Source organism: Parus major, chromosome 21, assembly GCF_001522545.3.
Source record: "Parus major isolate Abel chromosome 21, Parus_major1.1, whole genome shotgun sequence".
Lineage (NCBI taxonomy): Eukaryota > Metazoa > Chordata > Aves > Passeriformes > Paridae > Parus > Parus major.
Genome location: NC_031789.1, coordinates 552,108 through 567,015, shown reverse-complemented (window position 1 = coordinate 567,015; position 14,908 = coordinate 552,108). Strand labels below are relative to the sequence as shown.

General features: G+C 52.8%; 2 protein-coding genes across 7 annotated transcripts in view; one reads left to right on the top strand and one right to left on the bottom strand.

Annotated features, from left to right (window-relative positions):
- The window catches only part of ZBTB17 (zinc finger and BTB domain containing 17), an 11,439-nt gene extending 10,099 nt beyond the window's left edge, over positions 1–1,340 (top strand). The window contains exon 18 of the mRNA XM_015647998.1: positions 1,336–1,340. Within this exon, the coding sequence (XP_015503484.1) occupies positions 1,336–1,340 (5 nt within the window). The remainder of the gene's footprint in view (positions 1–1,335) is intronic.
- Positions 1,341–2,074: 734 nt separating this feature from the next.
- The window catches only part of SPEN (spen family transcriptional repressor), a 62,406-nt gene continuing 49,572 nt past the window's right edge, over positions 2,075–14,908 (bottom strand). For 4 of the 6 annotated variants that reach the window (XM_015648036.1, XM_015648038.1, XM_033519349.1 and 1 more), the window contains 5 exons: positions 5,416–13,345; positions 4,571–4,966; positions 3,741–3,935; positions 2,921–3,079; positions 2,075–2,295 (listed from right to left, as the gene is read on the bottom strand). In XM_015648036.1, the coding sequence (XP_015503522.1) occupies positions 2,164–2,295; positions 2,921–3,079; positions 3,741–3,935; positions 4,571–4,966; positions 5,416–13,345 (8,812 nt within the window). In that variant the 3' untranslated portion in view covers positions 2,075–2,163. The remainder of the gene's footprint in view (positions 2,296–2,920; positions 3,080–3,740; positions 3,936–4,570; positions 4,967–5,415; positions 13,346–14,908) is intronic. The other 2 variants (XM_015648037.1, XM_015648039.1) reach the window with 1 other exon arrangement.

Sequence of the window (14,908 nt, the reverse complement as noted above, 5' to 3'; positions counted from 1 at the left end):
CTGTCAGACCCACGGACGGGGGGTCAGGGGATGGGTCTGGGTGGATGGGCAGCTCCAGGCCCAGCTGGGTGCACGGACATTGCCTGGACAGACAGAGCGTTCACACCTGGCTGGACACACAGACAGTGCCCTCCAGCCCACCAAAAATGTCCCTTTTTACCCCCAAGGTCCCACTCAGAACCCAGCGGGGTTGGACCCTTCCGTGTCCGTGTGTCCGTGTGTCCATCTGCGCTGGGTCTGTCCATCAGTTCGGGGAGGAGTGTGACCCCCCTGTCCCCCCCAGAGGGACCTGGGGTCTCTGGGGGTGTTTCTGGCCAGGTCCCCACCCTGGGGCTCCTTTCTGGCCTGGTTTCACCCCAAACCCGGCTCCTTCCTCCCCCCGTCCCCGCCGGGGCTGCAGCCAGAGGATCCCACACCCTGCCCCAACGCTCCTGTTTCACCACACCTGCTTGATTTTAACTCCTTTAGTCCTGATGGGGCTCCCCACTCACACCTGGCAGGGATTTGGGTGGAAAAACACCGAGTCTGGTTCTGGTATTCCGAAGGATGATGAGCACCAATAACCCAGGGATAATTTTCCTTGAGGAGCTGTTGCATGCTGAGATTAAAAACGGGGGCAAACCCTGCGATTTTGGTTTTCACAAATATTTTACAACACAGGAGGGAAAATCCAGAGAAATGTGGGATGAAATGATCTTTTTCTCTGGTTGTTTTTAAAGGAGAAGGGGGTGACCCCTCCCTGGCAGCCCCCAAACCCTTCCCCGCTCCCCCTCCCCACGCCGAGGGACGAGGTCGGGGCGCCGACGTGTTTTGTATTTTTTAATAAAGTTCGTAATCCAATGGACACACAAAACAAAACTGCGCTGAGAAAAAAAAAACCAACAAAATAAACCAAAAATAAACAAAAAACCCCCCCAAAAAAAACAAAAAACAAAAAAAAAACCCCAAAAAACCAAGTTCCATAAATTAATTAAGTGTTAGGGGAGGCGAGGGGGGCCGGGCAGAGTCTTTGTACAAGTGTATAACACTTCCACAGCTGATGAGACGAGGGGATGCTTAAATGAAGCGCACTTACAAATGAGTGACAATACAAAGTCTGAGTATGAAAATAAGATTTTTTTTTTCTCTGAAAACACATTTTTGGCACAGATTAAAAAAAAATGTATGTTGTGGGGATTTGATTTTTTTTTTTTTTTTAAAGTCAGTATTATATATATTTATATATATTATATATATATTTATATATACACACACCCACTGAGTTCTGCATATCCCACCAGGAAGGAAAAATGCTCTCCCTTTTGTTTTGTTGTTTTGTACTCTCTTGTTTTGCAGTGTAAACTGTACATCCCAGATGACGAGGAGATGGCTGCAGCAGGGGCAGGTGGAGGAAGAGGAAGGTTCACATCCAGAAAAAACACCCCCTCCCCACCCCCGCCCCAAAAAAAAAAAATAAACAACCCCAAAAGAAGGGAAAAAAAAAACCCAAAAAAAAAAAAACCCCAACAAAACAACCAATAAAATAAAAAATGACTGTGAAATGCTCCTTGACCCACAAATCTCAGCAGAGTCCCTGCGGAACGTCCACGGCGCAGTCAATGTGTGTCAAGACATCCAGAACGTCACAGCGTCTCCAACTGTGCAAAGTCCGAGTCACTAATTTAGTGCAAAGGCAGTTCAGGTTTTTTTATTTTTTTCCTTTTCTTTTTGTTAAAAAAAATAAGCCATCCTTTTCTCTTTTTTTTTTTTTTTCCTCTTTTTTTTTTTTCTTTTTTGTGTGTTTTTTTCCCCAAAAAGGAGGCACAGGAACCCGAGCCCAGTCCACCTGCTGAGTGCATCAGTTGTCCATATGCTAAAGCAACATGTAAACATCCAAGGTTTGATCGAGGCCGGTTGGGCAGGAGGCTGGTTTCTGGCAGCATTTTTCTTGTTTCATAACCTTCTCTCCTTCTTTTGAATTTGTTTTATTTTAAAATTAATTTTTTGTGGGCTTTCTCGTTGTTGTTTTTTTTTTTTTTTTTTTTTTTTTTTTTTTTTTTTTTTTTTTTTTTTTTTTTTTTTTTTTTTTTTTTGCTTTTTTTTTTTTTTTTTTTGCTGCAGGGCCTTGGAAAAATTAAAAAAAAATTAAGATTAAAATAACAAAGTCAGTAAGTGGTAAACAGCTCATACCGACGCGATGACAATCATCAGGTGAGGAGAGATGTTGGAGATGCTGGCGAGGAGGTCTGGAGCCAGGCGGGACAGGTGGCTTTCCGAGAACTCGCAGGGTGGGAAGATCTGCAGAACGTAGGCAGGCTGCAGGGAGGGAAAAACCACAATCAGAGATGTGTTTAAAAATGGGACATTTCAGTCATGTTCTGGGTGCTTAAAGGATCCTAAATCTTGTATAAAACAAAGCCATGTTTCCCAGGGGGGTTTTCCAGGTGTAGGAGCTGGCTGATTTTGCTGGGAAAGGCAGAAAAATTCCCATGAATTTCCCATTTCAGTGGTTGCTCTGAGTGCTGGCCGCCCATTCTGGGCTCTTGACAACCAGAATTCAATTACACACAGGTTAAATTGCACCCAGTGCAGCAACACACCTGCATGGCACCAAATGCATTCTGCAAGGAAACACCAGCTCCTCTGGAAAAATCAGGACATGGCAAGAAACAAGGATTCTACTTCAGAGACAGAGCTGGGAAATGCATTTGGCTGTTTTCAGCCCACAACTGGGAACTGGGAACACACCAAACACACATCTGGGGGTTTTTTTGGCTTTGGGGTCACTTTCATCAATTCCATCACTGATTATATCGATGCCATCAGTAATTTCTGGATCTCCCCCTGTGTTTGGTGAGATGTGGGGGCTGTTGGAGCAGTAACCCCAGGAGCTCGAGCTGTGCTGTCAGGGCAGTTCTGGTGACCCTGGGGCTCTCTGTACCTGGTTGGAGCCGGGGTTGGGGACGTTGATGATGCCTGCAGCCTGCTTGGCCTGCAGGTAACTGATGAAGGCGGCCTTGAGTGACTCTGTCTGACTGACCACGTCCTCCTGGTCGCGGCCGCAGGGCAGCGCCAGCAGCAGGCAGTAATCGCTCTCCACCTGCAAGGGAAGGGAAATGCTGCATGAGTGCGGGTTTTCCAGACACCCACCCGCTACCCAGGGGGGAAAATCCTCGCTTTAAACCCCGTGATGTTACAATTTCTACCCCACAGCTGCCCCAGAAGTGTCCAAGGCCAGGCTGGGCAGGGCCTGGAGCAAGCAGGGACAGTGGAAGGTGTCCCTGCCCAGGGCAGGGGGTGGGATGGGCTTTAGGGCCCCCCCAACCCAAACCTGTCTGGGATTCTGTGATTCCAACACGTGCTGAGAGCACGAGCACAGTGGAAAGGACTAAAAATGGATTTTCATGGTCACCTGAACTGCCCACCTTACTCAGACACACCGAAGGCAGCAGGGGTTTGTCCCAGGGCTGAGGGTGACTGAAAGCTTTCCCAGCTCTCATTGCCTTTTCCAGAAATGCAGTGTAGGAGCTATTGCTCATCACCTGCAATCTGTGTTTCGCTCTCAGGGTTGAAGGAATGGGTGTTAACACCAGAATCCCAAAACAGAATTGTAGGATTGGAAGGAATCCCCAGGGATCACCAAGTCCAGCTGCAGGCCGTGCCCAGGATGCAGCACTCCCATTCCCCGAGGAGCCCGCAGGTTCCTGGGAGCCGCGGTGGGACCAGCCCAGCTCCCAGCACAGATTCCCCAGCGCCCTCACCATCATCCTCCGAGCCACCCCCTCCAGCTGGGAGGCCTCGAGCCGCATGCGCTGCGCGATCCGCAGCGGGGGCCCTCCCTCGGGCGCCGGCAGCGAGCGGTGAGCCAGCACGTTGTTCCCCGACACAAAGTGCAGCTGCACGGCCGCCGTGTCGTTCTTGAGAGCCAGCAGACCCTGCCAGACAATGGGGTATTTCTGGGAAGAGAGGGAGAAGGGAATTACACACAAAGCAAGGAGAGTGGGATCTGAAATCCTGCCTGAGCTGCTCGGCTGCCACCAACACTTCCATCCAAGGTTTGAAGGCCAGCCCTGGGTTATATCCTGCTAAATCTGGAGCTCAGCCCTTTTCCTTCCAGCTGGCCGCTCTGTCTGGGTGGGAACCCTCATCCCAATCCCTCCACCACCCACCCAGCACAAGGCTGCTCCTGAGTGCTGCTTTCCCTTTTACAAATGGATAAACTGAGAAATAACAGCAGGAGAAGAACTGCTCGAGGTTATATGGGAGACATTTGGTGCTAAACACAACTCCCAGCTCCTTATTGCTACCTGCTCCTCACTGCCTCCCTCCTCTTCCTCATTTTCCACACTTGTGAGAGCAGTTTTTCTTTTTCATTTAAATGAAATACACCAACACTCTCCCCTGCCCACGAGGAAACACTTCACAGGAAAATGCAAAACTGACTTGGAACAGTAAACACGGCTAAAATCCATCAAAAACAATGCAAAAACCAAAGAATGCCTTTCTGCATCCTAAGTTTTTGGTGTAAGAAAGGTCAGATTTGGTGCTCTGGCTGAGACAGATCCCCCTGGATCAGGAGCACAGCACTCACCGTCAGGAGCTGGACCATGTCCACCGGTCTCTGGGACACGGGGTGAGGGGATGGCTCCTGCTTGAGCGTGGACTGGGGCTCCGGGCGGCTGAGGGGCGGCCCCGAGGTCGTGGGGATAAACAGGGATTGTTTGGGAACCGCCTGGGGCTGGTGCGGTGACGGGAGCTCCTGCTTCATGGAGATGGCGACGGGCGAGGGGTAGGAGGTCTGGCTGGTGTCCCCCTGTGCCCGCTGGAGGTGGACGTGGGGGTCCATCTGTGCCGTGTGCCTGTTCACGGGGCCGTGGTGACTCTGCTCCGGCCCCGCTGCCGACGGGCCCTTGGCATCCTGCGGGATCTGAGGGGTCTTGCTGCGGACTGGCTGGCTGGGGTGCGAGTGCTCGCCCTCCGGCAGACCCTGGGAAACAGGCAGGGGGAAAAAGGCAAGGTCTTTAGGCTGAGGGTGTGTCCAACCCCATTATAAACCCCAATATATTATCAACCAGGTTCCTGGTGGAGACAACGCGTCACACCCATGTCACACCATGCCCTGCTGTGGTGGCACCTGGGGTAGTCCCCCACTTTCAAGCCCACCTGAGCTGAAACCCCGGTCCCTGAATCCTGCCCCAGGCCCATCCTTGGGCTCACCATCCATCCAAGGATGCCTGACCCACTCACCACCTCGGTACAGACCGAGAAACCTGCAGGCACGCTCACCCTTCTGGGTGGAGTCCCAGAGCAGGTCAAGAAATGGGTTGTTTCAGCTTCCTCTGATGCTAAAGCAGCATTTGAATCCCATCACCCCACAAGAAACAGCTCAAACCCCTCCGGATTCCTGGGAGGGAGACAAAGGATCTCCTTTCTCACCTGGGACGGGGTCATGCTGCGGGAAGGCAGCCCGATGGGCGAGGCACCCGGGAACTGCGGATGCCCGAGCTGTGCCGTGTGGTAATTCCTCATGTCGCCGTAGACCGAGCGGTAATCGTGGAAGGAGCTCCCGGCGGGATGCATGATCTGCACCCCATGTGGGACCACCACGGGCTGCGTCAGGGGCAGCCCGGGCAGCTGGCCGCCCGAGGGCACGCTGAGCAGCCGGGGCTCGCTGTGGGGAGAGTGGGCCATCTTCCCCTCCGAGGATTTGGGAGTCTCTTTCCCGGGCTGCGGGGTCTTACTGACCGGGGGGGTTTTGACGGCCCCTTCGGGCGTCCGGGATTGTCGCGTTTCCGAGTGGTGCTCGCCCACGGTGGCCATGTGCGGGTGCATGATCATCCTGACGTCCCGCGGGACGTTGTACTGCTCCAGCCGCAGCCCGCCGGGGTGCATGCGGTAGTCGGGCTGCATCACCAGCACGTCCGACTGCACCGGGGCCGGCCCGCGGCACACGGCCGTGTGGTGGAAGTGCAGCTCCTCCTCGGGGGGGTGCTGGGAGGACAGCGGGGGCATGACGATGTCCCGGATGGGCGCTGGCTGGGGCGTGCTGGAGCGCTGAGGTTTGATCTCCATCTGGGGTTGCAGAGCAGCGCGGGGGGAGTGCAGCGCTTCCGGGCGGATGCCGTAGGGAATGCCGGAGAGAGGAGGGGTGTTCATCCTCACCTCGCCTTGGGACAGGTGGCCCAGGGACACGGTCTGCGTGACGCTGTGGGGGGGCATGATAACGGATTGCTCGGGATGCATGCTGGATATGTACTGAGGAACGGGGATTCCCGGCGCCAGCATCACCGGGGTGCTGCTGGCCAGGGCCGGAGATGAGGTACTGCCGGGGTGACACGCCCGGGGGAACGGCGACGGCGAGTGCCCGCTGGTGCGCGGCGAGTGCGGCTCCTGCTTGGTGACCCCCAGGTGGGAGATGGCCCGGTCGGTCGGGGTGCTGGGGCCCGAGCTGACGTGGTTTGCCTCCGAGTGCATCTTCCCAGAGAGGGAAGGGTGGTGAGGACTAACTCCAGGACTCAGATTGGAGGGCTGCAGAGTCTTTGTCTCTACTTTCAGAGCAGCTGGGTCAGACAGTTTTTTGTTCACGACCATCTGGTTGTGGACCAGCACGGGTGGAGTGTTTACCGTCTGCGTGAGGACCTTGCCGGGCTGAGACGCCGTGGTCTGCACAGCCAGGTGGGACGAGTCGGGCTTGTCCAGCGCGGCGCGCTCCTGTTTGACGGAGGAGATGACGGGCGAGGTGTTGTAGGGCTGCGTTCCGAGTACCAAGGAAGAATGGGTGGAAACGGTCCCGTAGCCCGCCGAGGTCTGGGAGCCTTTTGATGCTGGCTGGGACGGCGTGAGAGGCTCCTGTTTAATCTGAGACTTGGATACAGACTGCTGGAACTCAATGTCCACAGCGCTGGCTGGGGGAATCTGGCTGATCTTGGCGCTGATTCGCTGAGGGCCCTCTGTCTTCTGCCCTGAGTAACTCAGCAGCACCACACCTTCCGAGGTGTTCACCCGCAGCCCTGGACTGGACCCAGTCTCCACAGGCCTCTCCTCAATAATAGACATTGATCCTGGATGAAACCTGCTGTTATCATTTGTACTTGACCTCTGCTTGAATTTTGGGGAGGGAGCATTGACGAGGCAGGTCTGGGTTTGGGGAGCTTGTTTCACCAAGGTGATCCTCGGAGCCTCCTCCAGATCCACGCTGTGGGGCATCCTGCTGATGACAGAAGTGGCTTTGGGAGCAATCACGGTGTTGACCTTTTCCTTCTCGCTGAACACCGGTGCTTCAGCCACTGGTGGGTCCAGGGCGTTGGTGACAGGAACAGCTGGCTTCTCCTCAGAAACCGGCTTGACGGCCTCCACGGCAGGGTGGAGAGGCGTCTCCTCCAGGCACGGCGCGCTCACCGGCTCCGCATGCGTTGTTGTCACGTGCGTGGAGGTTATGCTCGTTGCCGAGACGTATTTGGGCTCCATGAGTATCTTCCTCAAAGTGCTGGAGTTGGTGTCGATATCCGAGGCCTTGGTGTCCGGCGGGAGAGCGGGCGGGGGCGTGGAACGGGCACGGGGCTCCTCGTGCCTGACCATCCACTCGGGCACCTTGGCAGCACCGGAGTGAAGGGGGACGATGGTGGTGGGCACCGGGGTGGGGAGCTTGGCCACCGCTGTGGAGATGGCAGGAAGGGCTGCGTTGGGGGCACTCGGTGACGTGATGGGAGCGTTCTCCAGGGGTGACCGGATCTTGAACCCGCTCTGACTCCCCTCGTCAAGGGGGACCGGCGGGGCACCCGGGTCCAGAGGAGTCGGAGTAGGTACCTTTGGAGAGGTGCTGCTCTCAGGGACAGCCTCATGTGCAGCCAGGACATCTGCAGCCACAGCCTTGGTGACATCAGAAGCACTTGGCTCCGTGGATGCCGTGGGTTTGATATGCTTCTCCTCCTTTGAGGCTTCTTCAGGTTTTGTCTTCACTTCGTTGGCAGGGGGTGATTTGCTCTGCACCCTCTCCGGCTCAAAGGTGTTGACTTCGGTGGCATCGCCCTTCCTGCTCGTGCTCTTCTTGCGTCTCTGCCGCGTGGTTTTCTGACGGCCCTTCTCCTTCCGAGCAGCTTCAGCCTCCTGCAAGGTCTCGGCCTCCTGTGCAGAGTTGGAAGATTCACTGAAGCTGACTTCAGACTCCTTGCTCTCAGTCTCCAGTGCCGACGGGACGGAGCCGGGCACCGGCTGCACCACAGGCTCGACGGCAGCCTCGGTTTCCAGGATATTGTTCACTGCCTGATCCGTCTCAGGCTCCATCTCCTCCCGAGGGGACTGCAGCACCAAGGGCTCTGTAGGGATCTCAGCCTCAGATTCAGCAGGATATGTTGGCGGTGCAGGGAAGCTTTCCGTCTCCCCAGAAATATCGTTGATGATGGAGCCGATGGCTGCTGCCAGCTCTGTCTCACTGGCCTGGTGTGCAGGTTTATCTGCCTCCTCCTCCTGGCGCACTTCAGCCACATCTGCCGTTGGCTCTTTGTAGGCAGCGATTGTCGGAGGAGTCTCAGTGAGTTTTGCAATGTTCTCCACTGCCTGCTCCAGCTCAATCTGCTTTGCCAACTGGGCAGCCTCAGGTGACTGCCTGGGCTCCCGCATCACCTCCTTTTCCATTTCTGGGAATGAATCTTCTACCTCATTCTTGGAGAAGTGGGGTGGCAGGATGTCCTCTTTTGGAGGGCTTTTCATCTTGGGTGGTGACACTGCCACTGGCTCTGCCTCCTCCTCAGCGGGCCGCAAGGCGCCCTTGACTTCGTCAACATTGAGCCGTATTTCTACATTTTTGAGACACACGGATGCCTTGTCAACAACAGTCTTGGTATTTTTGTACCTTCCCCTTTTGGATTTCGTAACCTTTTCTGGCACTGGCTTCTTCTCAATGATCTCAACTGTGGGGATTTCTGGCTGGTTTTTCTCCACATCCAGCTCCTTCCGATCACGTTTCTGCTCGCTTGCAGCCGGCTCTTTCTCAGTGGCTTTTGCTTTATTGCTGCTGTCACCGATGCTCGATTCCTGACCGCTTCTTTCAGCAGCATCTTCAGATTCAGCCGTGGTATCGGCTTTCAGCTCATTCTTCCCCTTCTTCCCCTGCTGGCTGGTAGCAGCTGATGAATGAGTGTGTGTGAGCTTCTGGGATCTCGGAGACCTCCAGCCTTCTGCAGGTTTAGGAGCTTCCACAGCGTCTTTAGTTTCAGCCTCCTCCACCTCTTGTTGTACCGGTTCGGTCTTTATGGGAGAAATGTCCTCCTCTGGCTTACGGCGGGTTTTGGGAGGTCTCCCCCTCCTCGGGGTTGTGGGAACAGTTGTCACCGTTTCCTGTGGTTCCTTTTCCACCCTCTTCCTGGTGGATCTAGTGACCTCCATCGAGTCCTTCACCGGAGATGGGCCTTCGTTGTCCCCTGTGGTAGCGTAGACCGACCTCACGTTTCTGCGTCTGGTCCGGCCTATCGGCAAGCTCAGCTCCACGTTTTCCGGCTCTGCAGCAGAACTCGGGGATTTAGCAGCATTCCTTGAAACCTTTTCTGCCTCCACTTTCAATTCAGAAAGCTTCTGGGTGTCCCCACGAGGAGAGCTGGACCTTTTCAGTTTTTCACGGTCAATTCTTTCACTCTTCCTCGTGACGGGCTTTTCCGTGACACTGGCTGCAGCCGACTGCACCGGAGTCTTGGACCGTTTACTTTTGTAGGACTTTTTATCTTTTACAACAACCGGAGGTTCCACTTCCATATCATTGTCGGAAACAGGTGGCAGGACCTCAGCAGCCACCTCCACCTTTTGACTCACACCAGCATCGGTGTTGGCAGAGGGTGAAGGATTTTCCTCTTTAGGTTCCACGGCCTCATCTGACTTCTGAACTAGCTTGGGCGGAGGTGGAAGCAGCTGGGCAGCCTCAGGTTCTGGATCCACGCTGATGTCTGCATCGGAAAACGAGGCCCCAGGAGTAGGAGGTTTGGTATCCAAGTACGAAGGATGCTCTGTGGCCACAGCATCTTCCTCTGGTGCCAGGGTTGTAGCAACAATTTCTTTACTCACTTCTACAACTGGGGAAGGTTCTGATTGCTCAGAAGGTTCCATTTTGACAGGAGCAGCAAGTTCAGGAAAAGGTTTTTGTTCCTCTGCTGCAGCAGCAGGTTCAGGTTTCTCTTCTTTGACAGAAGCTGGTTCCACCAGGACCTTTTCGCTCACTATTTTCTCAGGAGCGATGGGAGCTGGTTCCTGTGGGAGGACGGTGACTGAAGAGGGACCGACAACTGAGGAAGGTTTCTGTTCTGTTTCTTTACTATCAGGAACTATTTCTGGAGTTTTCGGCCGGTTTTCTTTATCTTCCTGTTTCTCCATTTCTTTTGGTTTCTGATCTTTCTCCTTCTCTTTCTGCTGCATTCGTGTCAGCTCAACAAACCTACTGTGGAAGAGAACCACGGGCTCTTGCACCAGATCAGCTGTGCTGTTTGTCCCATCAGAGGAGGACTGTCTTCCGTACAACCTTCCAGAGATGAAGTCCAGGTCATCATCCTTCCTCTCTAAATGCTGCAGGCGTTTGGAGTCCTGTTCAAAGATTGAACTGTGCAAAAACCGAGAAGCGAACAGTTCCTGCCGCTCTTGTTCCTCCTCTTTATGATCTTCTTTCTTATCATCCAGTTTTCCACCTTCGGAATCAGTTCTGATTTTTTTCTTTTTCATATACCAGGATGGGATAGGCCTTGGAGCCGAGTCAACCTTCTCTTTGTCTTTATTGTTTCTGAAACTAGCAAACCTTGAATCCCAGTCTAGAAAGGACCAGTTTTCCTCTCTGGAGGAAGAGAGGGATTTAGCCCTTTCAAGCAAGGCCTTTGTGTCAGGTGTGATTGTCTTGTCCAATGCAAAAGAGTAGAATTTGTTTCTTTCTAGAGAACTGGACTGGAGTCTTTCCTCTCTTTCCCGGAACTTCTCTTCTCGGTCCCTTAATAAAAAAGAGAGTCTGGAGCTCTCTAACAAGGACGAGGCTTTTGGGGAATGGGGCTTGTTTTCACCATCGTCATCTGAATCTGAAGGGACCTCCCCCGGTTCCAGATCTCGGACAGACCGTTTGCGTATACTGTCTCTTTTCACAATGCTGCTTGGAAAGCTGATATCCACTCTCCCAGGCTCCTGCTTCGCTTGGGTTTCCCACCTACTCGAGTCTTCCTCAGAACTCAGCACAGAGAGTTTTATTTTAGCCATTTCTGCCATCTGCTCCCTTCTGCTGGAATCATAAGGATTGAATTTCAGCGAGTCCTCCCTCACAGTCATGTTGGAGTATGAAAGACCCTTTTCTTCTATTTTAGGTGACTCTTTGGTTTCCTTCAATGGCATTAGCCTTGGAGAATCAAGCGTGTCATCATCCTCATGGAAGGGGAAGTGCCTGATGCTTGGGGAACAGGACATCCTTTCGGAGTCCTCACTCACCTGACGAGAACTTCTGTAGTTCCTTTCTCTCTTAGTGCTAATTTCGAAGTCAAACTGGTCAGTCTTTTTCCTTTTACTTGGTGGAGAGTCATCAGTGACATCCTGCGGAGGCTTTCCCACCTCATGAACCAGACTCCGCTTTTCGTATTCATCCACATCTTTCTTTGGACTGCCAAACTTCTCTGACTTTGCTATCTCCATTTCCAGCTGCTGTTTCAACCTGCGGCTTTGCTCCATTTGTTTGCGGTAGCTCTGCGTGTGGTCGATGTCTATGCTGATCTTCTCCTCCGTCTCAGCCGACTGAGGCTTCTCTTGGCCGAGTTTATGCTCTGGTGTTTCTTCAGGAAGGCTGGAGTAGTTCTTCTTTGTGTCCTCTCTCTCCGTTCCCTGCTCCTCCAGCAGTGGTACCTGTTTATGCTGGGGTTTTACCGGGTTGGGTTTTTTAGGAGGGAGTTCCTGAACTTCCACAGGTTCCTCGGGTGCCTCCATGAGCCTCGCCTGCAGATCCAGGGTGGGACGCACGCCAATCCCACCAACATTAAGAGTGTCCTGAATTTCTTTGGGACTAGTAACAGGAATAAGTCTTTCCAGTTTGAGTTTTTTAGATTCCCTTTTAAGCATCTCCTTCCTCAGGGGTTTTCTCTCCAATTCTCCTTCCCTTAACACTGGTGCTTCTCTAGATGACACCGTTGCATCAAGCTGCTTTTTCAAAACCACGCGTGAATCCTCCTCATCCTGGCTGCTCCGTTTTACATCCAGTTTTTGCCTGTCAGGTTTAGGATTCGCATCAGCAAAACGCCTTTTACGAGCCTCCAATTTGTCCAAATCAACTGCATTGGCCCCCTCAGAAGAAGTTTGTTCTGTCTTCAAGTGCTTTTTGGGTTTCATTTTCCCCTCCTTATCCACCACTTCGATGTGACTGGCAAGGGCTTTCTCCTTCTGTACCTTGGTTCTGACAGGTTCTGCTTTCGACTGCTCGGACTTGGCTGGCTCAGCCTGGGACACCTGGGTTTTCTGTTCCAGCAGTGGGGATTTCAGAGTGTCGTTATCCAGCTTCGCCCTCAGTTTCTCCAGCGCAGGCTGATCGATCACCTTCCCCTCCTTCTCCTTCACGCGGGTCAGCACAACACAGGGCATCAGCTCCAGGCGGTTCTTTGCTGTCCCTTCTTTGTCACCCCTCTCTTTGCTTTGTTTACTGTTGCCCTTCAGTTTTTCTGGGCTGGGCTCTCTCTCATTCTCCTGATCCGTCTCCGAGGACTGAGAGCTGGGCGAGTGGATTTTTGCTTTTCGTTTCTGCTTATCCGTTTTCTCCTTTTCTATTTTTTCCATCTTTTCCTTCCTCACCAAGCGCTTCTCCTTGTCCACCCTCTCCTGCTCGAAGACGCGCTCCTTCTCCGCTTTCTCGTTTTTTGCGTATCGTTCCACGCGGGCTTTGTCGAGCTTGTCGTATCGCGGAGGGGACAGCGAGCTGCAGCTGCCGCTGCGATCTGAGGACCTGCTGTAAATCCTCCTCTCCGAGTCGCTCTGCAGCCGCTCCGACTGCGAGGGGGACGCTCCGGGGCTCTGCGGGCGCCGGGAATGCGTCGGGCTCTGGCTCCGCTCCATCGGTCTCCGCTCGTGGTCTCTGTCCCGATCGGATTCAAACCGTTCTCTCTCCCTCTCCCTCTCGCGCTGCCTGTAGCTGTACTCCCTGATGTCCTGCTCGTACGGATCTCCCCGGTAATCCCGGTACTCGCGAGGGTCGTCGTAGTATCGTGGGTCGTAGTAGTCTCCTTGGTAGGGATCCCACTCGGCGTAGAATTCTCTGCCCCGAGCTGGGTACTCCCTCCGAGGATCTTCAGGATACGTCCCCGGGGTCCGCACGGTCTCGTAGTAAGTACGGTCAGGGGCGTACTCGTAGGATCCTCTGCGCTCGTCTCTGCTAAACACAAGAATAAACAGATTCTAGTTCTCCTTCCCAACCAATGTACTCTGCTACCACAAATTTCTGTGTGAAAGGAACCATTTTCTGGTCTTTTTTCCTGTGTGCATCAAGCTGCACACAGAGGCCTGGCAAGGAGTCTGTGTGCTAAATGCTTTTATTAACTTACCAAATACCAAATGTACTTCATGGGTAGTACCTTATCACCTCTCCCAAGCACTGCTTCACCACCTTCACTCCTTTGTTTTTGTCAAATTCCAAACTTGCGTGAAATGAAGGTAAAACCAACACAGCACCTGTGCACAAGGCTGGCAGGGTGAACACACCCCCTTATCCACAACCTGAGACCTTCATTTGACTCTGAAAACACGAGTCAAATCAAAGTTCAGGAGTGGAATCTCTCCATTACTAAGCAGCAAAGTTATGGTAAGATTTCTCTAAAAATCCTAAGCCCTGCAAGTGATCTTTTAATTCCCAAATTAGCTCCTTCACTGCATGTGATCTGCTGGCGTTGCCTGTTTACAGTAAAACCAAGTGAACAAATATCAGATTGTTTATAAGATCAGATTAAGTCATTCAGCAAAGTAAGTCAAGCAATTAATGTCGTTATTTCAATACCTCCAAGCAGTAAAAATAAGTAATTTGTAAGACTGAACATGGGAGGGAGGTGGAATAAAGGTGGAGTTCCAACTCCCCACCAGTACAGAGTGTTTTGCACACTCTGTACTCAGCTGGGCTCTGCTCCCAGGAACAGGGACAGGACAAGAGAAAACGGCCTCAAGCTGTGCCAGGAGAGGTTCAGGTTGGACATGAGGAAGGATTTCACCATGGAAAAGATGGTCAGGAAATGGAAGGGGCTGCCCAGGGAGGTTTGGAGTCCCCATGTCTGGAGGTGTCCATGATGCCTGGATGTGGCACTCAGTGCTCTGGGCTGGGGACAAGGAGGGGATCAGTCACAGGCTGGACTCGATGGCCTTGGAGGTCTTTTCCAACCTAAATGATTCTCGGATTCCTCATAGATTTATCTGGCTTCACAGTTTATGTTTTATGTTAAAAGCTGGCAACTTCCACCTTTTAAGAAAAGTACAAAGTTGAAAAAGGGACAAAACCTGGAAGATGAAAACTTCATCCTGCAAGTGAAGTGGGATGTTGTGAAAAGCAGCAGTGAAGTTAAAAATATCGATCAGGGATTTTGTTTTTTCATGTTTTTTTTTCCCCTTTGGGTCCTATTTAGACTGGCTCCAACTACAACCTCAAAAGAAGGTGGTTTGTTTGTGCAGATCTCCTCTGCAAGGAGGAGCCTGGAGGGGCACCAGGAGCTGCAGAATTACAGAGTCACTGCAGAGCTCACTGTACTGCTCCACGATCCATTATCCCTGTGGATCTCCCAATGACTACATCAGCAGAGTGACAGAGAAGGGAAAACCAGACTAAGGGTGCCCAAACAGCAGAAATCAGGTCCTGTTCAGGATCATTCCATGGCAAAGACAATCCCACCCGAGTCCTGTGTGCTGAGAAACATTCAATAATGCCCTTCTCTTGCCTGAACCCAGCACAGTTCTG